The sequence below is a fragment of the Hemitrygon akajei genome, chromosome 31 (assembly GCF_048418815.1).
Source record: "Hemitrygon akajei chromosome 31, sHemAka1.3, whole genome shotgun sequence".
Classification (NCBI taxonomy): Eukaryota; Metazoa; Chordata; class Chondrichthyes; order Myliobatiformes; family Dasyatidae; genus Hemitrygon; species Hemitrygon akajei.
This window is the reverse complement of record NC_133154.1, coordinates 7,343,812-7,370,222: the sequence shown is the minus strand read 5'-3', so window position 1 is coordinate 7,370,222 and position 26,411 is coordinate 7,343,812. Positions and strand designations below refer to the sequence as shown.

At 45.5% G+C, this 26,411-nt stretch overlaps 2 protein-coding genes across 6 annotated transcripts in view; one reads left to right on the top strand and one right to left on the bottom strand.

Annotated features, from left to right (window-relative positions):
• The window catches only part of scaf1 (SR-related CTD-associated factor 1), a 70,016-nt gene extending 66,444 nt beyond the window's left edge, over positions 1-3,572 (top strand). For all 4 annotated transcript variants that reach the window (XM_073034106.1, XM_073034105.1, XM_073034103.1 and 1 more), the window contains one exon: positions 2,873-3,572. In XM_073034106.1, the coding sequence (XP_072890207.1) occupies positions 2,873-3,055 (183 nt within the window). In that variant the 3' untranslated portion in view covers positions 3,056-3,572. The remainder of the gene's footprint in view (positions 1-2,872) is intronic.
• LOC140719436 (interferon regulatory factor 3-like) overlaps positions 1-26,411 on the bottom strand; it is a 67,840-nt gene that overhangs the window by 4,925 nt on the left and 36,504 nt on the right. Inside the window, exons 7-9 of one of the 2 annotated variants that reach the window (XM_073034111.1) lie at positions 24,074-24,442; positions 21,065-21,186; positions 19,962-20,114 (exon numbers count right to left, since the gene is read on the bottom strand). In XM_073034111.1, the coding sequence (XP_072890212.1) occupies positions 19,962-20,114; positions 21,065-21,186; positions 24,074-24,442 (644 nt within the window). Of the gene's footprint in view, positions 1-14,238; positions 20,115-21,064; positions 21,187-24,073; positions 24,443-26,411 lie in introns of those variants that run through there. The other variant, XM_073034110.1, reaches the window with a different exon arrangement.

Sequence of the window (26,411 nt, the reverse complement as noted above, 5' to 3'; positions counted from 1 at the left end):
CTTTCCTTTCAGTTAGTCCTGACAAAGGGTCTCAGCCCGAAACGTCGACATCGCTTCTCTCTATAGATGCTGCCTGGCCTGCTGTGTTCCGCCAGCATTTTGTGTGTGTTGCTGTTTGAATTTCCAGCATCTGCAGATTTCCCCGTGTTTGCTCCTTCATGTTGAATTCTTTAACAAATGTGTGTACAGAATTGCCAACATTCACCTCATCTAACAGACATTTCATGAAAAGTGAGCGATACTTGGCCTCGTAGTTTCATCCGAATTAAAAGAGGTGCCAAACAGTCAGTTTCCGGAAAATCGGTGGTCAACCTGTACTGTTGTGGGCCATATCAAAGGTGGTGATGAATCAGCATACAGGAGGGAGATTGACAATTTGGCTGAGTGGTAATAATAACCTCTCACTCAATGTCAATAAGATGAAGGAATTGATTGTAGATTTCAAGACAGGGAAACTAGAGGGCCAGAGGATCAGAGGTGAAGAGGGTCAGTAACTTTAAATTCCTGGGTGTCACTTTTTCAAAGGACCAGTCCTACATCCATTTATATAAATATAATTGCAAATAAAGCACAACAGCGCCTCTACTTCCTCAGGAGTTTGCGGAGATTCGGCATGTCATCAATAAATGTTGGCAAACTTTTATAGATGCGTGGTGAGAAGTGTGCTGACTGGCTGCATACCGGCCTAGTATGGGAACACCAATGCCTTTGAGCAGAAAATCCTAGTGGACTCAGCCCAGTACATCGAGGGTAGAGCCCTCCCAGCCACTGAGCCTATGAAATGTTGCCGTAGAAAAGCAGCATCCATCATCAAAGATCCTCACCACCCAGGCCATGATCTTTTCTCACTGCTGCCATCAGGTGGAAAGTACAAGAGCCTCAGGATTTTCACCACCAGGTTCAAGAACAGTTACTACCCCTCAACCATCAGGCTCTTGAACAAAAGGGGATGACTACACTCATTCTACTTCTGGTGTTCCCACAGCCGATGGTCTCACTTTAAGGACGCTTTATCCTGATATTTCATGCTCTCGTTATTTATTGCTGTTTATTTATATCTGCAGTTTTTTGTCCATTGGATTCTTTCTATAGATTTGTTAAGTATGCCCACAGAAAAAGAATCTCAGGGTTATATGTGGTGACGTGTGTACTCTGATAATAAATTTTACTTTGAACTTTGATTTTTCCTCCCATTTGTAGACAATTTCTCTTACTGTGGACTGATGAACACTTGGGTCTTTAGAAATGCTTTTCTAGTCTTTTCCAGCTTCATGCATCTCTACAATTCTTCTTCTAAGGTCCTCTGAAAGTTGTTTCGATCGAGGCACGATGCACATAAACAGATCTTTCTTGAGAAGAGCAGGCTCTGTCAGTAATCTGACTTTGTCATTTTTTTACAGGGCAGAATACCTCTACAACCCACACCTCCAATCTCATCTCATTTATAGGAACACCTGACTCCAAATAGCTTTTCTAGAAGTTATTACCCCAGAGGTTCACATTTTTTTGAACCTAGACTTATTATTTAAATGGTGTACTTGGTATTGATAAGAAAAAATACAATTGTTTGTGTGTTATTAGTTTAGGTGTTAGTCTATTATTGTGACTTAAATGAAGATCAGACCTAATTTTATGAGTAATTAATGCAGAAAACCAGGTCATTACAAAGGATACACATTCTTTTTCTTGCATCTGTGTATACAACCAAGTGAAACAACATTCCTCCAGACTACAGTGTACCCACAAAACATATCAACACAGCACTTAAAACAAAATATTACCATCAATAAGTTATTAAAGTATAATTCAAAATATATGTAGTGTGCAGCACAAATAAACTGTAAACAGCACACTGTCCTCATGGCAAGACCTCGGTGGTGGCAGGGTATTCATTAGTCTCACAGCCTGAGGAAAGAAGCTGTTACCTAGTCCTGATGCTCCTGGACCTCCTTCCTGATGGTGGTGGGATGGGTGGTAGGGATCCTCAACAGTGCCTTGGGCTCTTTGTCTACAATGACCCCAGTAAGTGTCACAAAATAGGTGGGAGGGAGACCCCTAATATTGAGTATCTAAAAGGAATATAGGTGACACAGGTGTATAAGGTGTGGGACTGGGGTTGCTTTCACACAGCAGGCATGGACCTTTTGTTTTATTTAATTAGAAATACATCACCGTACAGTTCTTTCCAGGCCAATGAGCCCGCACTGCCCAAACAATTAACCTATTAACCTGAACGCCTTTGGAATTTGGGAGGGAACCAGCGAACCCAGAGGAAACCCACACAGTCACTAGGAGAACGTACAATTGGGATGAGTTGTTCTCCAATCTTGGCAATTTATTTGTAAACGTTCCATCACCGTGCACGGAGGCACCGCTAGTGCACTATTGTGATGTGTTCTCTGAATGCTGAAGAGCATAGAGTTCCTTACAGACAGCGGCAGAACCAAACCCGGTTTGCTGGCACTGCGATAGCGTAACACTGCCGCGCCACACCCTTAGAGGCTGAATGGCCTTCCCTGTGGTGTAACCTTCCCATGACTTTATCGGTGAGGTGAGAATGGGGATAAGGAGGTGGATGATAAATTGCACAGTGAAAGCAGAGGGCTCGCTCAGGGAACAAGGGGTTAACTTCTGATGGCCTTTCTGCATTTCTCTCCTCTCACATCACTTGCCAATTCGCTTTCCTTCGCTCAAATTCACTGAGCCATTTCTCCTCCTCACTCAAATTCACCAAGCCATTTCTCCCCCTCACTCAAATTCACCGAGATATTTCTCCTCACTCAAATTCATTGAGCCATTCTCCCTCGCTCAAATTCACCAAACCATTCTCCCCCTGCTCATGCTTACTGGGCAATTTCTCCTCCCCCTGCAGATTTGCCACAGTAAAAGCGGTGAGATCAACCCTGTTAAAGTTGCCAACCTGGTGAAGGCTTACGTGGAGAAATACAAGTATGCCCGGAGGCACAACAAGAGACCGGAGGACAGCACTCTTCAGAGCAACGGCAAGGAGGCCGGGAAGTTAGAAAAACACGGCAAAGTCTCGGCGCAGACGTAAACCGGATCAAGAGACAGTTTTTAATGAGTTACCAGAATTCAATAATTTTGAGCACCTCTCCTCGTTTTATTTTTCATTTTAATAAGTGTGAAGACATTTTTTTTAAAAGACGAAAACTTTAGAAGTCCATCTGACGTTCCTGGGTTAATCTCATTGTGGCAGTGCCTACTGATCCTGAATTAGATGGAAGAAACTTGGGACACTTTTAATGAAATACAAAGGGGGGGGAGGGTGGTGGGGTGGCAGAATATTCTTGGAAAGTTTAAAAAAAAATCACTTTTAAAAACTGTATACTGTATCTCCCAATTGCTGTATATAAGATAGGAGCCATCGGCAAGCTTTCTCATCTCCTTTCTCATTTCTGTTAATATTTTGTTTTTAATCTCCTCCCGCACCTCCCATCCCAATCCCTGAACTCCCTTGCCCTCCATTTTCTTTGTGCATGACGTTCCCTTTTCTAGGTCAGTGAATTCTATATGGTTTTAACCAGAAATAAATGATATTACTTGCTCAGTGATTGAGAGAAGGCAGTGTATTAGAGAGGACCTGTCTGTCCTGTTGATGTCTATGCTATTCGTTATTCTTTTAAAAAAAGATTATATATATATAGTTCAACGTTGAAGAAAAGCAGACGAGAGTCGATGTTTTCTCATTTGCACGTTTTAATTAGGTAAGAGATGGGGATTGAACCTGTGACCACTGTCCTCGGAACGTGTTTCTCTTTATGTAAATGTATTTACTTTAGTCATGCTTCCTGACACTGTAGCTGCTCCTTAGAGGCACCCGGGGTGGAATTCTTTCATCCAATGCAATTACTGTTGTAAATTTAAATGTTGGCTCTTGGGGAGGGAAGGAGGAAGGACATGGGGTTGATTTGGTCTGTGTCATCGGCTGCCATTGCCCTCGGCTATCTCTCTTCTTTCCATTTGTGACTGCGATGCACCAGGTGCAGAGGCTTGGGAGACGTGCTTGGGCTCCCTAATGATTTTTCCTTCCCTTTCCCCACCTCAGCAAGTGTGTATGTGGTTCAAATCATCTGCGATCATATCAGACCAGTTTTGCCCGCAGCAGAGGAATAAGGCAAATTGTTGACGATCATCCTTATCTTTATTTCTTTAATTTATTTTTTCAGCAGGAAGTGTATCTGATTTTTGGCCCACACCATGAGCTGCTCAGGAGATGGGTGATACCCTCCTCATCCCTTGATTTGGGGGAGTTTGTGTTTTAATTCCAGAGCTATTGGTACCCTCCCCTTCCACCCCGCTGCCATCACCCCAGTTTGCTGCCAAATCATGTTAGACATAGGATTAATTCGGGCCGCTCTCCTATCACGCTGCAACCCTGTTGTGCCCTCCCCCTCGTGCTCCCCACTCCTCACCTACAGCCAAATTGACGCACCTGACCCCCGTGTACCACTGCGCTTCAGATTTAGTTTCTGCACGTCCAGGGTAGGACAGTCGTCTTGTAGGCGTGAATTACTCTGTATCTCAACTGGCAGTGCTACACTGAGGGGGGAGAAAGGTTTACAATCTGACTTTGTCTGAACCTTGTATGTGGTGTAATTACAAGAGGAGGGTATATAAATAATTGTCAAGTGTATCCACTATTCTAATTTCAGTCTGAAGCAAGCTTGACTAACTATTGTTTGGTGTCATTTGGTTTTGAATGGGTTTGCAAGTATGCCTGGTGGATGAGGTTATGTGTATGTGTGTATATACGTACACTGGGGAGTTGGGTAGGGAGGGGATAGACTGGGTTTCACACACCCAAGAAGTACATATATATTGATAATTGGAGTTTTGCTGGCCATTTTAAATACTAGATAACATATTACTCATTTAGAAAGAGGCAAAGTAGTCCCCCTTGTGACATTACCGAATCTCGTCATTTAAAAAGGAAACATTTTTTAATTAAAATAAAATAAAGCCTCGAGAAAATTGGACAAATTGTTTTGTAAAACAACTAATTTATTTGGGTTGTTTATATTTGCAGTTGAGGGGCCCGCCCTAGTGTTTCTGCATCTCTAACCTGAAGGAAAAGAAACTATAAACAGTATTAGCACAGTTGAAGTGAGGAGCACGCCAGCATTAGGTCATGGCTTACGAGGAAACGGGAGATGGGTTATTTTCGGTATTTTACGTTCAATAATCCCCTGTGTTCTTTCACACAGGCGACTATAGAAATTCTGAATGAGTGGGCAGGGCAGGGGAGAGCAGATGGATGGTTGTTTGAGAAGGTGAATTTCATTGTGATCCTTGGAAGTTGGAGTGATAATAGGCATCTCATCACTACGGGTACCCGTGGTTGGGTTATGGTAATACCACTGTGCTCTTTCAACTGTGCTAATATTGTAAAACTCTGCCTGTTGTTGAGAATATTGTATAAATAAAAAAATGAGATTGTTACAGAACAGAAGTGCTAGTTTCTTTTAAACAGTCAGATCCAAGTTTCTTACTGCCCATCATGTCATTGGTATTGAGGGCAGCAATGAAGGTCCTCCATCTCTGGTGGTGTTCAGGGCTTCCTTCATCGTGTCAGTATCTCCCTCTTGGTTTTCACTACTGTCGAGCATGCAACTCCCGGGTGGAGACTGAGGATGTAGGAGGATTCTTCAGTGCTGTTCCCATAACAGTTTTGTTAGTCCTGAGCTGAACCCCCTGTACCTGGAGGACCAGGGGACCATTCTTAGTCTGGCCTCTCCCCTTTGACCTGTTTGGCATGGGTGACCCTATCAAGAGCCAAAGGAGAAAGCCCTGACTCCAGCCAACATAGCTCGCTGGGTCATTGAGGCATGCAAGCCTCCAAATCCAAAAAGTTTGCGGTCCTTTTAGAGCAGCCAACCCCAATAGGCGGACTGCGAGAACAAAGTGTCTGGACCACGCTAACCCATTGGCACTTGCGTGAATGCACCTGTCATAACATGTAAATAAAGCGCGCACTGCTCTAATTTATCATCCCACACCATACACTTGACCTACGCCCCCATAGAGTGCGTGACCTACTGCTTTCCAGTCAAAGCTGAACCTTTTGGAGAGAGAGATTCACGTGAGAAAGTTGCACTTTCCATGTCTGCGGGAGCATTGCGAGAAGAACGAAATGTGGGAAGATCCAGTGATGAAGGATTTTATGACGAGCCTGGCAGCAAACTTCAGGGAACGATTTGAAAGCTCCCCTAAACTCTCAGGTGACATCCTCCTCTTCCTGAGACAGCCGTTCTCCGTTTCGGCTGACGACCAGCGGATTGCAGAGGCCAAAAGGCTGGTGCCTTCCATAGATGAGGCAACTCTTCAGCTGGGGGTCTTGGAAATGGGAACATCTGATTTGCTCAAAGCACAACACAAGGACATTGGGGTGAGTGACTTTTGCATCAACGTGGTTCCCCAAGCTCAGTTTAAAAACACGAGAGCTATTTCAATGCTCCTACTCACACGGTTCCCCTCCACGTACATATGTAAGTCATTGTTTTCTTCAATGAACTCTATCAAGAACCAGGACAGAAACAGACTCTCCAATGCACATCTTGGCCAGCGCCTCAGGATTGCCACAACAGAATACAGGCCCGACATCAGGAGGATTGTCTCAGCCTGTTGCTGTCACTTCTCTCACTGATTGGTGAGTGAATCAATTTATTTTTGTCCATTTGTCAATCTTACTGTGGTATAATAATATTACAACAATAATAATACTGATAATTTCATTTATAGCTATACTTCAAATGCTACATAGCTTATTTAAAAAGAACAAATAGATTAACTGAGAGAACAGAAACAGTGGAAAAGGCAGTACTACTAAAACTTAGTGTGGAAGAGAAGTGGTGAAGACCACTTTTTGTGTGTGTGTATTTTAAGTCCTAGATGAGTTCTCAATGTGACAGCTGACGGTTGTGATAGCTAGAGTCATAATTAAACTGTTGGTTTTGGACTTAGTTTGTTTCAAGAGTGCATTTTTTTTCTTGTGTGACCCACAACACAGGCTTTGAGAATCCCAGGCCTAAATTATTACTACTACCACTACTGTTAGTACTACTAATAATAACAATGGCAATAGCAGCAACAACATCTGCCCATAAAACAACTTACTGGCGCAATGAAGAAAACCCTGGACTTTTTGGCCCTTGGCTTGACATGCTTGACATAATTTGGCCCTTGTGGAAAACTAATTGGGGAACCCTGTCTTAGAGGGTCAGCTCCAAACACGTGGTTTTACCCAAGCTCTCTCGCTTTTCCCGAGTCTGGCTAAGTCTGGTTAGTAGAGTGTGGTCAGGGTCTCTGGGAGGGAGTGAGTGTTCTCTGCCTGCTTACTACTGAGTAACCTCCTGTTCAACACCACGCATTGGGACAGCAAGCAAGGGCAAGACTGGGGCTTGGCTCTGCGTTGCGGTTGAATAGCCTGCCATAACGACATGAATAAATCATGGAGCCATACAGCATGGAAGCAAGCCCTATAGCCTGATAGTTCAATGCCAACCCATCAAAGCTTATTCCATTTGCCCATATCCCTCCAACCTTTTTAATGCATGGACCCCCTACAATTAACCGAGTGCTCAGTGGACCCCCTGTTCTGAAACCTCACCTATCTATGTACCTGTCCAATTATCTTTTAAAAGTTGTTTTTGTACCTGCCTCAGCCCCTCCCTCTGGCAGTTCATTCTACATGCATACCATTCTTTTTTTTTAGGAGGGAAAAAAATAGTTGCCCCTCAATCTTTCTCCTTTCACCTTAAAGCTTTGATCTCTAGATCTTGAGTCCCCAACCCTAGGAGAAAGACTGTGCATATTGACCCTGTCTATGCCTGCTCAAGATATCCTAACTTCCATAAGGACTGAAGTCATAGAGCACCACAGCAAACAAACAGGCCCCTCAGCCAAACCTTGTGCCCAAGTTCTAGTCTGTCCAATCTCTCCCTAGAATTCAATCCAAGTCTTGGCAACGACCTTGTAAATCTTTTCTGCACTTTTTCTAGTTTGACGCCAGTCAAAACGCAGAGCAGAGAGGGTCCTGCTACCCAGCCTGGTTGGAGAACGTTATGTTTGCTTCAGATGGGGAGGGGAAGGAAGACAATGCCACTTCCAGTCATATGACCATAAGAGACAGGAGCAGAATTAGGCCATTCTATCGTGGTTGATTTATTATTCCATTCAACCCCTTAACCTTGCCTTCTCACTGTGACCTTGAATGTATTTACTGATCAAGAACCTATCAACCTCTGCTTTAAATTTACCCATTGACCTGGCCTCTACAGCCAATGAACTCAACAGATCCACCACACTCTGGCCAAAGAAACCCATCCTCATCTCTGTTCTATAGGTATGTACTTGTATTCTGACGCCATGCCCTCTGGTTTTAGACTCCCCCACTATTGAAAATAGTCCTGCCCTCATCCACACTCTCTAGGCTTTTCAATATTCAACAGATTTCAGTGAGATCCCTCCCCCCCATTCTTCTAAACTCCAAAGAGTGCAGGCCCAGTCAATACTACTTCATAAATTTGAGAAGCCCAAATGTTCAAGTACTTTTAGGTGTTACTTACCAAAAGCACATTCCATGCCCATTCCAGTTGTGTCACTAAAGGTGTTTTTTGCTTGCTTGCTTGTTTGTTTGTTTGTCTGTCTATCTATTTAGAGATGCAGCATGGAAACAGGCCCTTCTGGCCCAATAAGCCACATGAGCAATTAAATTACCTGGTTAATCTTAAGAGTTTAGGAGGAAACAAGAGCATCCAGAGGAAACCAACATCCTTTACTCAGGCCAGATTTACAAACACTCTCTCCACTCCACGTTGACACAGTACAGTGCAAAAACCTTAGGCACCATAGCTATATACGTGTGCCCAAGACTTTTGCACAGTATTGTAAATCTATAGAAATTTGCAAGAGTCTTCCATGACTTCTGAGGGGTATAGAGAGGGGAAATGCAAGGCTTTTTCCACTGAGGTTGGGTGGGATTACAACTAGAAGTCATGGGTTAAGGATGAAAGGTTAAGAAGAACATGAGGGGGAAACTTCTTCACTCAGAGGGTCAGGGTGTGGAATGAGTTGCCAGCCCAAGTGGTGCATTTGAGCATTTCAATGTTTAAGAGAAGTTTGTATAGGTACATGGTTGGGAGGGCTATGTCCGGGTGCTGGAAGATGGGGCTAGGCAGTTGAAATGGTCTAGCATGGACTAGATGGGTTGAAGGGTCTGTTTCTGTTCTGTACTTTTCTATGACTTACCACATCTCCTCAAACTCCTAATGAAATAGATGCCTTCTTCATGATTGTTGGGACCAGGGTAGATACTCTGAGATGTTGACGCGCAGGAACTTGAAGCTGCTCACCTTTTCCACCGCTGACTCCTCAATGAGGACTGGTGTGTGTTCTCCGAACTTCCCCTTCCTGAAGTTCACTATCAATTCCTTGGCCTTGCTGATGCTGAGTGAGAGGTTGTTGTTGAGACACCACACAACTAGCTGATCCAACTTACTCCTGTACACCTCCTTGTCACTCTCTGAGGTTCTGCCAAAAACAAGTGGTGTCATTGGCGAATTTATAGATGGCATGAGCTGTGACTGTGCTAGACTGTAAGACTATAAGATTTAGTAGCAAAATTAGGCCCTTTGGAATATTAAGTCTACTCCGCCATTTAGAACCATAGAACATTACAGCACAGAAACAGGCCTTTTGGCCCTTCTTGACTGTGCCAAACCATTTTTCTGCCTAGTCCCACTGACCTGCACCTGGACCATATCCCTCCATACACCTTTCATCCATGTACCTGTCCAAGTTTTTCTTAAATGTTAAAAGTGAGCCTGCATTTACCACTTCATCTGGCAGCTCATTCCACACTCCCACCACTCTCTGTGTGAAGAAGCCCCCCCCAATGTTCCCTTTGAACTTTCCCCCCTTCACCCTTAACCCATGTCCTCTGGTTTTTTTCTCCCCTAGCTCAGTGGAAAAAACCTGCTTGCATTCACGCTATCTATACCCGTCATAATTTTATATACCTCTATCAAATCCCCCCTCATTCTTCTACGCTCCGGGGAATAAAGTCCTAACCTATTCAACCTTTCTCTGTAACTCAGTTTCTCAACTCCCGGCAACATCCTTGTAAACCTTCTCTGCACTCTTTCAACCTTATTAATATCCTTCCTGTAATTCGGTGACCAAAACTGCATGCAAAACTCCAAATTCGGCTTCACCAATGCCTTATACAACCTCACCATAACATTCCAACTCTTATACTCAATACTTTGATTTATAAAGGCCAATGTACCAAAAGCTCTCTTTATGACCCTATCTACCACACTCCTCAGTACCCTACCGTTTACCTTGTGTGTTCTACCTTGATTTTTCCTTCCAAAGTGCAATACCTCACACTTGTCTGTATTAAACTCCATCTGCCATTTTTTAGCCCATTTTTCCAGCTGGTCCAAATCCCTCTGCAAGCTTTGAAAACCTTCCTCACTGTCCACTACACCTCCAATCTTTGTACCATCAGCAAATTTGCTGATCCAATTTGCTGCATTATCATCCAGATCATTGATATAGATGACAAATAACAATGGACCCAGCACTGATCCCTGTGGCACACCACTCGTCACAGGCCTCCACTCAGACAAGCAATCCTCCACTACCACTCTCTGGCTTCTCCCATTGAGCCAATGTCTAATCCATATACCCAGCGACTGAATCTTCCTAACTAACCTCCCATGCGGGACCTTGTCGAAGGCCTTACTGAAGTCCATGTAGACAACATACACTGCTTTCCCTTCATCCATTTTCCTGGTAACCTGCTCGAAAAACTCTTAATAGATTTGTTAAACATGACCTACCACGCACGATAAGTCTCTTATTGAGAGTCAATGAGTTGACTCTCCCCAATAAGTCCCTGTCTATCCAAATACTTGTAGGTCCAGAGTATCTCTTAGTATTCCTTCCAATAATTTACCTACTACCGACGTCAAACTTACCGGCCTATAATTTCCCAGATTACTTCTAGAGCCTTTTTTAAACAACGGAACAACATGAGCTATCCTCCAATCCTCCAGCACCTCACCCATAGATACCAACATTTAAAATATATCTGCCAGGGCCCCTGCAATTTCAACACTAGTCTCCTTCAAGGTCCGAGGGAATACCCTGTTAGGTCCTGGGGATTTATCTACTCTGATTTGCTTCAAGATAGCAAGCACCTCCTCCCCTTCAATCTGTATAGGTTCTATGACCTCACTACTTGTTCGCCTTATTTTCATTGACTCCATGCCAGTTTCCTTAGTAAATATGGACGCAAAAAACCCATATAAGATCTCCCCCATTTCTTTTGGTTCCATACATAGCCAACCACTCTGATCTTCAAGAGGACCAATTTTATTCCTTACTATTCTTTTGCTCTTAATATACCTGTAGAAGCTCTTTGGATTATCCTTCACTTTGACTGCCAAAGCAACCTCATGTCTTCTTTTAGCCATCCTGATTTCTTTAAGTATTTTTTTGCACTTTTTACACTCCTCAAGCACCTTATTTGCTCCCTGTTTCCTATACATGTCATACATCTCTCTCTTCTTCTTTATCAGAGTTCCAATATCCCTTGAGAACCAAGGTTCCTTATTTATCCTTAAGTGAACCAAGGTTCACTTTTCCTTTAATCCTGACAGGAACATACAAACTCTGCACACTCAAAATTTCTCCTTTGAAGGCCTCACTTACCAATCACATCCTTGCCAGAGAACAACCTGTCCCAATCCATGCTTTTTAGATCATTTCTTCAAATTTGGCCTTTTTCCAGTTTAGAACCTCAAACCAAGGACCAGATCTATCATTATCCATGATCAAGTTGAAACTAATGATGTTATGATCACTAGAACTAAAGTGTTCCCCTACACACACTTCCGTCACCTGTCCTAACTTCCTTCCTAATAGGAGATCTAATATTGCATCCTCTCTAGTCGGTACCTCTATATATTGATTTAGGAAACTTTCCTGAACACATTTTACGAACTCAAACCAGTCTATACCTTTAACAGTATGGGAGTCCCAATCAATACGTGGAAAATTAAAATCCCCTACTATCACAACTTTGTTTCCTGCAGTTGTCTGCTATCTCTCTGCAGATTTGCTCCTCCAATTCTCGCTGACTATCGGGTGGTCTATAATACAACCCCATTAATGTGGTCATACCTTTCCTGTTGGCTGATCCATTTTTTCCTCTCAGCCCCAATCTCCTGCCTTCGGCCCCCTCCCTTTATCCTTTCATGCCGTGACCAATCAAGAATCTATCAACCTCTGCCTTAAATATACAGTACATAAAGACTTGGACTCCACAAACGCCTGTGGCAACAAATTCCAGATTCACCAGTCTCTGGCTAAAGAAATTCCGCCTCCTCTCCACTCTGTTCTGAGGCTGTGTCCTCTGGTCCTAGCTTTTCTCGCTATCTGAAACATCCTCTCCACGTCCACTCTATTGGGGCCTTTCAACATTCGATAGGTTTCAATTGGGTCACCCTCTTTCTTCTGAATTCCAGTGAGTACAGCCCCAGAGACGTCAAACGCTCTTCATATGACAAGCCGTTCAGTCCTGGAATTATTTTCGTGAACCTCTTTTGAACCCTCTCCAGTTTCAGCACATCCTTTCTAAGGGCACAAAACTGCTCACAATACTCCAAGTGAGGCCTCACCAGAGCTTTATAAAGTCTCAACATTATATCCTTGTTTTTATAGTCTAGTCCTCTTGAAATGAATGCCTTCTTGTTGCTGTTTGCGTGATTTTTTTGTGCGGGGGGGTTGATGTTCGTTACCATTTGTATGATTTGATTTTGTTTTTCGTGTGTGTGGGGGGGGGGGTTTGATGTTTTTCTTTGAACAGCTTCCACAGTTTTCTTTGTTTCATGGCTATCTGGAGAAGACGAATCTCAGAGCTGCAAACATGCTTTGATAATAAATGTTCCTGAAACCCTGAACCTTGAAGTCGAGGATCCAGTTGCAGAGGGGGCCAGGTTTTGAAATTTGATGATTAATACTGAGGGATGAACACTGAACAGTAACCAATATATAATAGGCAGAGGTATGTCTTCTTGTTGCCTAGATACAGAGATACAGGTCTAGCATGGACTAGATGGGCTGAAGGGTCTGTTTCTGTTCTGTACTTTTCTATGACTTGCCACATCTCCTCAAACTCCTAATGAAGTAGATGCCTTCTTCACGATTGCATCAATGTGTTGGGACCAGGCTAGATACTCTGAGATGTTGACGTGCAGGAACTTGAAGCTGCTCACTCTTTCCACCGCTGACTCCTCAATGAGGACTGGTGAGTGTTCTCCAAACTTCCCCTTCCTGAAGTTCACTATCAATTCCTTGGCCTTGCTGATGCTGAGTGAGAGGTTGTTGTTGAGACACCACACAACTAGCTGATCCAGCTTACTCCTGTACACCTCCTTGTCACTCTCTGAGGTTCTGCCAAAAACAAGTGGTGTCATTGGCAAATTTATAGGTGGCATGAGCTGTGACTGTGCTAGACTGTAAGACTATAAAATTTAGTAGCAAAATTAGGCAATTAATACTGAGATATGAACACAGAGGTATGTCTTGCTGTTGTCTAGATACAGAGCTGAGTGGAGAGCAAGCGAGACTGCGTCTGCTGTAGACCTGTTGTGGTGACAGCAAATTGCTGTGAGTCAATGTCCTTGTTAAGGCAGAAGTTAGCTCTAGCCGTAACCAACCTCTCAAAGCACTTTGTCATTGTAGATGCGAATTCTACGGTGCAATAGTCACTGAGGCAGTTCACCCTGATCTTCTTGGGCACTGGTATGATTGAATCAGCTGGGAACTTCAGACCACAGCAGGGAGAGGTTGAAGATGGCCTTGAACACTCCAGCCAGTTGGCTGGCATGGGTTTTCAGTACCTGCTCAGGAACGCATTCAATGTTTGGACTTGAGCCTCCAAGACAGGGAACACAAGGTTGCTGGATGCTGTGGGATTCACTGAGGAGTAGAGTTATTCTCTGTTTCAAAAACGAAGGAAGTGCAAGAAATGTATAAACATCTGAGTTTGGCTGTAGCTATAATTACACTAGAATGTGTAGTTGGAGAGTCAGATTCAACGTGTAGTTAGACCGCGTGTGGGCTGTATATTTCTACAATTCTGTGTGTGTGTGTGTGTGTGTGTTACCATTACAGAGTACAAGTTGACTACAAGAGTTTTGAGTCAGATTTTTATTTTTATTTAAAGATACAGTATGCAATAGGCCCCTCTGTCCCTCTGAGTCGTGCCGCCCCAGCAACGCCTGATTCAACCCAGACCTAATTAAAGGTCAATTTACAATGAATAATTATTCTCAAAACCAGAATGCCTTTGCACTGTCGGAGGAAGCTGGAGCGCCTGGAGGAAACCCACGGATTCCACCGGGAGGACGTGAATACTCCTTAGAGTTGATGTCGAAATTGAACTCCGGACTCTGACGCCCCGAACTGCACTAACCGCTATGCTACTGTGGAGCAACAGTGCGATAGAAAGAAAACATGCATTATGAAATTGCTATTTGACCCCGTGCAGTATTATTGAGACCCCTTTAAATATTAAGCGCCTACAAACAGCAGAAGATGACAGCTGATTAATTGAGTGGCTGCCTTTAAGTTAAATGAACAGCAAGAGTAAAGCATTACAGGAACCTCACGGTCAAATCACACCAGCATTTCAGTTGTGGCACAGTGGCTCGGTCACTGCGCGGCGGAGAAGTGGCCAGTGCCAGAATGTGCACTCGCAGAGCCTGCCCCCTGTGTCAGGCCACAAATCTGTATGCAACATAGAGTGAGGACAGTCCGGCATCGGGGTCTTCTCATCAGTCCGAGTGTCTCATTGCCACACCCACAGTAAGAAGCAGCGTAATTGCAGCTGCCAGATTTTATTTAGCTGTTCTGCGCGGAGTAGGCCCTTCTGTCCCTTCCAGCCCTGCTGCCCCCCCCAGCAACCCCCGCAACTCCAACTAACCCTAACCTAATCATGGGGCAACTTACATTGACCAATTAACTGACCCGGTACGACTTTGGACCGTGCGAGGAAACCGGAGCACCCGGAGGAAACCACGCATTCCACAGGGAGGACGTACAGAGACTCCTTACGGAACTGAACTCCAAAACTGTTGGGACATGTATGGTCATGCACTTTGGTGGGTGAAATTAAAGCGTAGACTATTTTCTGAAAGTGAGAATATTCAAAAATCCAAGGCACAAAGGCTAAAGGTTAACTCACAGGTTGAGTCAGTGGTGAGGAAGGCGAATGCGATGTTAGCATTCATTTCCAGAGGGCTACAAAGCGCTGGTGAGGCCTCACTTAAGTGTACTGTGAGCAGTTTTGGACCCTTATCTAAGAAAGGATATGCTGACATTAAAGAGGGTTCAGAAGAAGTTCATGAGAATGATTTTAGGATTGAAAGGCTTATGAGGAGTGTTTATATAAAATATGAGGAGTGTTTATGGCTCTGGGCCTGTACTCATTGGAATTCAGAAGAATGAGGGGATCTCATTGAAACCTATTGAATGTTGAAAGACCTCAACAGAGTGGATGTGGAGAGGATGTTTCCTATGGTGGGGGAGTCCAAGACCAGAGGACACAGCCTCGGAACAGAGATGAGGAGGAATTTCTTTAGCCAGAGAGTGAAGAATCTGTGGAATTCATTGTCAAAGGTGGCTGTGGAGACCAAGTCATTAGGTACAGTATATTTAAGGCAGAGGTTGATAGATTCTTGATCAGTCAGGGAATGAAGGGAGACAGGGAGATGGCAGGAGATTGGAGCTGAAAGGGAAATGGATCAGCCATGATGAAATGGCGGAGCAGACTCGATGGGCCAAATGGCCTAATTCTGCTCCTGTGTCTTACAGTCTTAAGGAATTGAACTCTGAACTCCATTTGCTGAGAGCCAATCACTTTCAGCCACTTTTGTCAGGTTAATGGACTAGGGGGCATCGATTCTGCACCCTTTACCATCCCCAAGAAGATGATGAGGAACCATCTTTGGAGACCACAGGAGAACCCATTGGCTTGGTTGGACAGTTAGACTGCAGTCACGTATAGACCAGATAGGATAAGTTTTCCTTCCATAACAGTGAATTCATTCAATTTTCAAAACAGCATTCCAAGTTTTCTGATGAAGGGGATCCGAGTGGAAACATTATCTGTTCCTCTCTCCTTAGATGCTGCCTGACCTGCTGATTCATAGAGCACTACAGCTCAAAAAAGGCCCTTCAGCCCATCTAGTCCATGACAGACTATTACTCTGCCCAGTCCCATCGACTTGCACCCAGACCAAAGCCCTCCACACCTCTTCCATCGGAATCCTCTCTAATGTCCGCTTGTTTCAAATGTTGATATTGAGCCTGCGTCCAGCACTTCCATTGGCAGCCCGTTCCACACTCTCACCACCCTCTGAGTGAAGAAGTTCCCCCTTAAAACATTTCACCTTTTACCCTTAACACAACACTTCTAGTTCTAGTCTCACCCAACCTCAGTGGAAGAAGCCTATTTATACCCCTCATAATTTTGTATACCTCCATTAAATCTCCCCTCTCTCTCCTACACTCCAGGGAATAACGTCCTAACCAATTCAACCTTTCCGTATAACTCAGGTTCTCAAGTCCAGGCAACATCCTCATAAATTTTCTCTGTACTCTTTTAACCTTATTGCTATCTTCCGGTGGTGACCCGAGCAAGCAGCTTCTATGGAAATTATCAATTATTCCCGTTTTAGACTGCCACTGCTATAGCCACGGACAATACAGTAAGCAACATCATCTTAAGGTGTTTAAAAACTCTCGCTATTCAAAAGTCGACGAACCTCAGACAGTAGTCTCCAGTCGCAAGTGCAGTTCCCCTTTAAGACAGTGGAAGAGAGGATACTGTGCTGGATTTAAGATGATGAGGATTCCAACTTCCAATAATGTCTGTTCTGCTGGCAGATGTACAGCTCTGGAAAATAAAACTGAACACCTCAGAGCAAGACTGCTGTAGCAGGGAACATCAGAGGCTGCTGTGTTTTTGTTTCACGGAGACTTGGCTATCCCCCGCCATTCTGGATGCAGCAATTCTGGCTTCGCGATTCACCACCAAGATAGGACTGCTGAATCTTTCGAAGGCGGAGCAGGTGGAGTATGCTTTATGATTAACTCCTTGTGGTGCTCACCCAACCTGGAACCTCGAGCAATCATTTTATCCAACACGGAAGTTTCCAGCCATCATGTTAGTGGTGTATGTTCGACCTCAGGCCCGTGTCAAACAGGCTCCAGATGAACCGAGCCATGTAATCAACAGGCAGGGAACAGCACCTCCTGATGCCTTCCCATCATTTTGGGGGATTTTAACCAGGCCAGCTTAAAAAAGTCCATAAATAAATATCACCAACATATCACTTGTGGAACCAGAGGAGCCAACACACTGGACCCCCTGTTATACCACCATCAAGATCACTTACTGTGCCCAGGAAGTCTGATTACCTGGCTGTACTTCCACTCCCTGAGGACAGGCAGACACTGAAGACCGCAGCACCAGTGGAGAGGACCAAGAAGGTATGGACAAGGGAGGCAGAGGAATACTTACAGAACTGCTTTGAGGCAGTGGACCAGACAATATTCAGGGATTCATCTTTGAGTCTGAATGAATACGCCACAGTTGTCACTGATTTCGTTAGAACCTGTGTGGATGAGCGTGTGCCGTACATACCCGAGTCAAAAGCCAAGGATGAACCAGGAGATTCATGGTCTGCTGAGAGCCGATCTGTGGCATTGGAGTCTGGTGATCCGGGACTGTACAAGAAGGCCAGGTATGACTCATGGGGGGGGGGCTAACTCAAGAGCAAAAGGACAATTCCTAAAGGGTTGGAGATGACATCGGACACACGTCAACTGTGGCGGGGTTTGCAGGCCGTCACCGCCTACAAAGTGAAACCTAACACCATGAATGGCTGTGAAGCTTCACTCCCAGATGAGCTCAACGTCTTTTATGCTCGCTTTGAAAGGGAGAATAAAACCACAGCTATGAAGATCCCTGTAGCATCCAGTGACCCTCAGATGCTGACGTCAGGCTTTCTTTCAGGAGGCTGAATCCTCCCAAGGCAACTGGCCCTGACAGTAAGACTCTGTAAACCTGTGCCAACTGACTGGCAGGTGTGCTCAAAGACGCTACAGTCGGAAGTTCCCACCCGCTTCAAAAGGGCAACAGTTAATGCCAGTGCCCAAGAAGAGCAGGGTGTGCTGCCGTAACGACTATCGTTCAGTAGCACTCACATCTACAGTGATGAAATGCTTTGAAAGGTTGGCCATAGCTAGAATCAACTCCTGCCTCAGCAAGGCCCTGGACCCACTGCAATTTGCCTATCACTACAACAGGTCAACAGTGGATGCAATCTCACCAGCTCTTCACAAAGCCTTGGATCACGTAGACAATACAAATACCCATGCCAGGATGCTGTTTAGTGACTACATCTCAGTGTTTAACACAATCATTCCTACAGTTCTGATCAGAACGCTCCAAAACCTGGGCCTCTGTACCTCCCTCTGCAACTGGATCTTTGACTTCCTAACCAGAAGACCACAATCTGTGCAGATTGGAAATAACATCACCACCTCGCTTTGCAGACAACACTGGCGCAGCTCAAGCATGTGTGCTTAGCCCATTGTTCTACTCCCTCTACACCCATGACAGTGTGGCTAGGCAAACCTCAAATGCCATCTACAAATTTGCTGACAACTATTGTTGGCAGAATATCAGATGATGACAAGAAGGCGTACAGGAGCGAGATAGATCAGCTGGTTGAGTGGTGTCACAACAACAAACTCACACTCAACGTCAGTAAGACCAACGAACTGATTATGGCCTTCAGGAAGAATAAGACAAGGGAGCGCACATCAGTCCTTATTGAGGGATCAGAAGTGAAAAGGGTGAGCAATTTCAACCTGGGTGCCAACATCTGAGGATCTATCTTGGGCCCAACATACCGATGTAGTTCCAAAGACAGCGACTAGGTTTCATGAGGAGATTTGGTTTGTCACCAAAGACACTCGCAAACTTCTACAAATGCACCATGGAGAGCATTCTGACTGACTGCATCACCATCTTGCACGGTGGGGGGGGGGGGGGGGGTCTGGCGGGGCCACTGCACAGGATCAACATAAACTGCAGAAAATTGTGAACTGAGTCAGCTCCATCATTGGGACTAGCATCCAGGACATCTTCAAAGAGTGATGACTCAAAAAGGTGGCATCTATCATTAAGGACCCCCACCACCATCTTCTCAGTGCTACCTACCATCAAGAAGGAGGCACAGGAGCTTGTTGATTCAGAAATCTCCTCTTCCATCAGATTTCTGAACGAACACTGAATCCATGAACAGTTCCTCAATCGCGAGGAAATCTGCAGATGCTGGAAATTCAAACGACAACACACACAAAATGCTGGTGGAACGCAGCAGGCCAGGCAGCATCTATAGGGAGAAGCACAGTCGACGTTTCGGGCCGAGACCCTTCGTCAGGACATCTCCTCGATGCTATTTTGTTTTGCATTACTTATTTAACTTTTAAAAAATATATATACTCTGTAATTTATAGTTTTTGCTATTCTGTATTGCACTGTACTGCTGCCACATAACAAATTCCAGCGATATTAAACCTGATTCTGACTGATCTTTCCTGTACGTAAGCAAACAGAACTGAACACAATACTCCCAACTAAGCCTCACCAACTGAATTTCAACATAACATCCCAACTCCTATACTGAATATTCTGAAAGCCGAAGTGCCGGAAGCTTTAAGATCCTTTCTCCGGTGATGCCTGAAGTGCTTACTAGAGATTTCTCTACTTTTCTGAAGGTTTATTTTGTTAATCCAGGTGGGACCTGAATTTTAAGATTAGTCTCCCACGCCACTCGCTGGACGACAGTGCCCACCTAGCTGAGGTCCATGTACTCCTCCAGTACCGATAAGAAGCTGGTGGTGCAAAGGTGGTCGGAGAACTGCAGGTTCATTTCATCACTCCTCAGAGATGAGGCTCCGATTCCGAGTGCCAATTCATGCAACAGCTTGAAGGTTACGGGGACCACCTGGTCGAAGGGAGGAAGAACCCATCAGCACAGTATCTAAATCGTATTCACAATAATGAATTAACACACAAAAAATGCTGGAGGAGCTTAACAGGTCAGGCAGAGGGAAGTAAACAGTTGGTGTTTCGGACCGAGACCTTTCATGCTTCTACCCCCTTCCTTTCCAGCCCTGAAGAAGGGCCTCAGCCCGAAACGCCAACTGTTTATTCATTTCCATGGATGCAGCCTGGCCTGCTGAGTTCCTCCAGCATTCCATTCATTTCTCAGAAACTGCACACCCCTTCACATGCTCATTAGACAGGGGACAATACAACTCACAAAGTGGAAGGTAAAATTGACTGTTGGCATTAAGACCATAAGACCCAGGAGAATCAGGCCGTTCGGCCTATTGGGTCTTCTCCACCATGCCATCATGGCTGATTTATTTTTCCTCCCAATCCCATTCTCCTGCCTTCTCCCCATAACCCTTGACACTCTTGCTAATCAGGAACCTATCAACCTCTGCTTTAAATATACCCAGTGACTTGGCATCCACAGCTATCTGGGGCAATGAATTCCACAGATTCACCATCTCCTGGCTAAAGAAATTCCTCCTCCTCTCTGTTCTAAATGGACATCCTTCTATTCTGAGGTTGTGCCCTCTGGTCCTAGACTCCCCTAATGTAGGAAACATCCCTTCTATGTCCACTCTACCTAGATCTTTCAAAATTCAGTCTGTTTCAATGAGATTTCCCCCTTCATTCTTCTAAACTCCAGCGGGTTCAGGCCCAGAACCATCAAGTGCTCCTCATGATTAACCCTTCCATTCCTGGGATGATTCTCGTGAACCTCTACTGGACCCAAGTACCAACACGTCCTTTCCCTCTCCATCACGGGGGGGGGGGGGGAGGGGGAGTTCGGTGCGGTATCACAGCGGGACGATGCGTCATGCTGCCTACAAACTGACTTACCCGGACCATGATCATCTTCTTGTGCCAGGGTCTACCGTCGGGATCGGGCCAAAGCTCTCCAAAACACAGCCAAATCGTGTACCGCGGAGAGCCACCGGTGGAGTTCACAAAGTCATGGAGCTCTGCAGGGGAAGAGTAGCATTTGATCACTCAATCCGGGCCGCCAGTGCCTCTAAACACCTTTGAGATCTGGTGAAGTAGGTGTGGGTCCCTTTCCTGGACAACTACACTCTGCCAGGTGAAGGTGGTCCCAGTCTAGTTGGGAGGAAGTTCCCGGATTTACACATGTAACAATGAAGGACCAGAAATATATTCAGACACCACTTTATAAGGTACACCTGATCCCAGGAGATCAGCAGCTTTGAGACACTTAAACCACCCCATCTGGCACCAACAATCATCCCACGGTCAAAGTCACTTAGATCACATTTCTTCCCCGTTCTGATGTTTGGTCTGAACAACAACTGAACCTCTTGACCATGTCTGCATGCTTTCGTGCATCGAGTTGCTGCCACATGATTGGCTGGTTAGATATTTGCATGAACGAGCAGGTGTACCTAATAAAGTGGCCACTGGGTGTATGTTCGAATTGAACTGTATTTTTGTAGATGGAACACAGAGCTGACACAAGAGTGGGGGGTGGGGGGGGAGTGAATATTGATGGTGGTAAATGAATAGAACATCTCTGTCCTAGGTGGTTCTGTTTGTCCTAGGGTTATTGGAGTTGTGTTCACTCAGGTAAGTAGAAACAATCCTGCTTCACAGCTGGCACGTTCCTGAAAATGGATTTCATCAAGAAGTCCTTAGCCTGAAACCTGAAACTGAGGGTAGGTTCTCGAATATGGTTGATGTACCGCTCTAGGTGGTGGGATGGAGATGCATCTCTACCAATGGAGGTGTAAGGTGCCCCTTCCTTCTGCTAGCCTGCCGGTGTAGCACCTGCTTAGCCCCCTGATCAGGGTCACGTAAAGCCATGAGAGCAGGTGCGAATGGTCGTATGAGCAAATGATGCATATCACAAGTCCTGGCTATGTGACCACTGACGCTAGGCAGACAATCTGTGAAGAGTATTGATAATGGCTGGGGTCACCCATCTTGTAAAGACACTGCCCAGAAGAAGGCAATGGCAAACCACTTCTGTAGAAAAACGAACAAACGAATTGTAGCTCATAACTACTGGCTTGTAGCTAAGGGAATCAGGCCTGAGTTACAGACACAAAATGCTGGAGGAACTCAGCAGGTCAGGTAGCATCTATGGAAAAGAATAAACAGTTAACGATTTGGGCCGAGACCCCTCTCCAGGACAGGAAAGGAAGGGGAAAGACACCAGAATGAAATGGGAAAGGGGAAAGAGGACAAGCTCGGAGGTGTAGGTGAAGCCAGGCGGGTGGGAAAGGTAAAGGGCTGGAGACAAAGGAATCTGAAAGGAGAGGAGAGTGGACCATAGGAGAAAAGGAAGGAAGAGGGAGGTGATAGGCAGTTGAGGAGAAGAGGTAAGAAGGGAATAAGGTAAGTGGGAATAGAAGAAGAGGGACTGAAAGAAATTACCAGAAAGAGAAATTGATGTTCATGCCATCAGGTTAGAAGCTACCCAGACAGAATATGAGGTGTTGCTCCTCCACCTGGGGAGTGGCCTCATCATTGCAGAAGAGGAGACAACGGACCGACTTGTCAGAATGCCAATGGGGATAGAATTTAAAATGGTTGGGCACCGGGAAATTCCGCTTCTAGCAGATGGAGCGGAAGAGCTCGACCCTAGTCTTCCCCATTTCCATGACATAACCAGTTGAAGTTGGGAAGTAGCAGATGAGATATACTGTTCAGTTTTGCTCGTCCTTCTAAAGAAAAGATGCCAATAGCCTGAAGAAAGTTGAGAGAAGACTTACGAGGACGTTGCCAAAACCTGGGGGACTGAGTTATGGAAGCCGGCTGATCAGGTTGTGATTTTTTTCTCTGGAGCATAGGAGGAGAAGGGGTGATCTGACAGAGGCATATAAAATCATGAGGGGCATAAATAGGGTAAATGGGACACAGTCTTTTTTTCCATAGGGTTTAGGGAATCAAGAATGAGAAGAATAAGTTTTAAGGTGAGAAGGGGGGAGAGTTCATCAGAAGTTGAGAGACAACTGTTTCCAGAGGGTGGTCAGTTTATGGAACGAGCTGCCAGAGGAACTGAATTTAGTCAGGTACATTAACAAACATTTAAAAGGTATTTGTAAAAGGTTCCTAAGGTTGTCATAGCTGGGAGCAGTAGTGGGGATAAGCTCCCACTACCTACAAAGTGCTCCAAATGGCATGCGTCTCCAGCAACCTCTGACAACCAAGTCCAACTCTTGGCCTCCACGTGTGGCTTAGCTACTAGGCCCGGCGGAACTGTTTCTATTGACAAGGGGCAAGAACAGACCACTGGCACCTCAAAACCAAGTTGCTTTGGGCAGCTGCAGCTCATCAGCCTTGGATGGCAGCCTGCTTGGGAGAAGGAAAACTCTGATTTTAAACCTCCGCTGCCTTGCGTCCATACCTACCCCATGGGAAAGGCTTTGGGAATAAACTCTGAGGAAGAAATCCGGAGCCGGGGTCCCTAAGGCAGTTTGAAGTTGTTTACAACTTCACTCTAGCAACCTCTGCGACGTATCGGCGCTTGCCCTTCCCTTGGACTACATCAGTGACGTGGAGAGGGGGAACCCGCTGCACGGGCAACAGCTGGTTCTTCAAATCTTCCCTCCCTGGAGAGGACACCGTCCACCAGAGGCGCAAACCCACGATCCCCTGGGATCGATGGCTGCCTACTGAAAGGTATTTGTAACAAGTTCATGGATAGCGATATGGGTCAAATGTAGGCAAGTGGGCTTAGCCTGGATGGGAATCTTGACTGACGTGGGTCAGTAGGGCCAAATGGCCTTTGTCCCTGTTATATGGCCCTTAAAGTCTTTCAAATGTGACCTCTGAGCCGAGCGTTTGCTCTCTTAACATTGCTCTGGAGTCCATTGTGCCATAAACTTCACCCACCTTTACTGAACTTCGCCAGGCTATGGAGGACAGTGAAGCTCCTGTTCGAAATTTCCTGAGGCTCACGACTGCTGGGGTCTTGTTCCACTGACCAGAAGACCTTACAGCCGCCGTAGCGCTGGGCGGAAATCCGGTTGTGCTGTATCTCCAGCGTCAGTCCCTGGTCAACCCGCTCCAGCAGCTTGTTGGTGTACTTGATCTGCCGCTGGTCGCACAGCGGCCTCGAGGCGGGGTCTGGGAACCAGACGTCCTGCAGGTAGGGGAAGGAGGACTGCGAGGAGTAGGAAAGACGGAAGCCGTTGAGGTTCTTCACGGTTTCCTTCTGGACCTTTCTGCCACGATAGTAGATCGAGACCTCAAAGTCGGTTGCTGCAGAGAGAAACGAGTTCTACCTCAATGTCTCTTCCAAAGCATTCAATGTCAACAGACTGCTTCCGTCCGAATTTGGGTCCGGAATTCTCAACCCATGGCAAAATACGGGCAGTGTGGGTAGCGTAGCAGTTAACGCAATGTTTTATAGCACCAACGATCACCGATCGGGGTTCAATTTCTGCCACTGTCTGTAAGGTATTTATATAGTCTCCTGTGACCACACCAGTTTCCTCTGAATATAAAAGCAAAGATGTAATCTTGAGACTTTATAAAGCATTGGTGAGGCTTCACTTGAAAGCACTGTGAGCAGGTTTGGGCCCCTATCTTAGAAAGGGGGTGGAGAGGGTTCAAAGGAGGCTGACAAAAATGATTCCAGGATTGAATGGTTTGTCATATGAAGAGCATTTGACGACTCTGGGCCTGTACTCAATGGAATTCAGGTGGTGACCAATTTGAAACCTATCGAATGATGAAAGGTCTCGACGGAGTGGATGTGGAGAGAATGTTTCCTATGGTGGGAAGAGTCTAAGACCAGAGGGCACAACCTCAGATTAGAGGGGTGTCCTTTTAGAACGGAGATGAGGAGGAATTTCTTTAGCCGGAGAGTAGTAAATCTGTGGAATTCGTGGCCACAAGTGGCCGTGGAGGCCATCTTTATGCATATTTAAGGTAGAGGTTGACAGATTCTTGATTGCTCTGAGCATGAAGGGATACGGGGAGATGGCAGGAGACTGGGGCTGAGAGGGAAAATGGATCAGCATGATGAAATGGTGGAGCAGACTTGATGGGCCAAATGGCCTAATTCTGTTCCTATATCTTATGGAGTTCTGGTCTCACAGCGATTGCTGTGAAGCGTTAACGCAGTCACAATGCTGCCGTGCACACACACAACCCAGACTAAAACAGAGAGATGGGTGTTATGCCACTGCAGCACAACCACACCTTCAGTATTGTGTAAACAACGGCTGCAAAGCCCACTTACAGAATGCTATCAACATCAGTGTTGTGCCAGTGAAAACACATCACTTTCTTTGAAAGGAGAGATACTTTACACTGGTGCCACGGTAACGCAGTGGTTAGAGCAATGCTATTACAGCGCGGGGCTTTCCAGAGTTCAGAGTTCAATTCCGGCGCTGTTCTGTAAGGAGTCTGTACGTCCTCCCTATGGAATCCGCGTGTTTTCTCCAACAGTCCGAAGTGTATAATTGTTTAAAGGCCAAGCATTCGGAGGGCACACCACCAGTGAACAGTGTCTCCTCGCAAACGTTTGTACATGCATTGTCGAGGTTGGAGAACAACTCAACCCAAGTCCAATGATACACCGGGTAGGTGAACTGGTCATTGCAAATTGTCCCCTGATTAGTTTAGGGTTAATCGGGTTTGTCAGGGGTTGCTGGGGTGGCGTGGCTCGAAAGGAACGGAAAGGCCGACTCCACACTCTACCGCTTAATAAGAACAGCATTTCAACCCAGCATCTCAAAGCACACGTTACACCCAACACACTTTTAGAACATAGAAAACCTACAGCACAATACAGGTCCTTCGGCCCACAAAGTTGTACCTGCCTTAGAAATTACTAGGCTTACCCATAGCCCTCTATTTTTCTAAGCTCCGTGCACCTATCCAAAAGTCTCTTAAAAGACCCCATCGTATCCGCCTCCACCACCGTTGCCGGCAGCCCATTCCATGCACTCACCACTCTGAGTAAAAGGCTTACCCCTGACATCTCCTCTGTACCTGCTCTCCAGCACCTTAAACCTGTGTCCTCTTGTGGCAACCATTTCAGCCCCGGGAAAAAGCCTCTGACTATCCACACAATCAATGCCTCTCATCATCTTATACATCTCTATCAGGTCATCTCTCATCCTCCGTCGCTCCAAGGAGAAAAGGAAAAGTTCACTCAACCTATTCTCATAAGGCATAGTCCCCAATCCAGGCAACGCCCTTGTAAATCTCCTCTGCACCC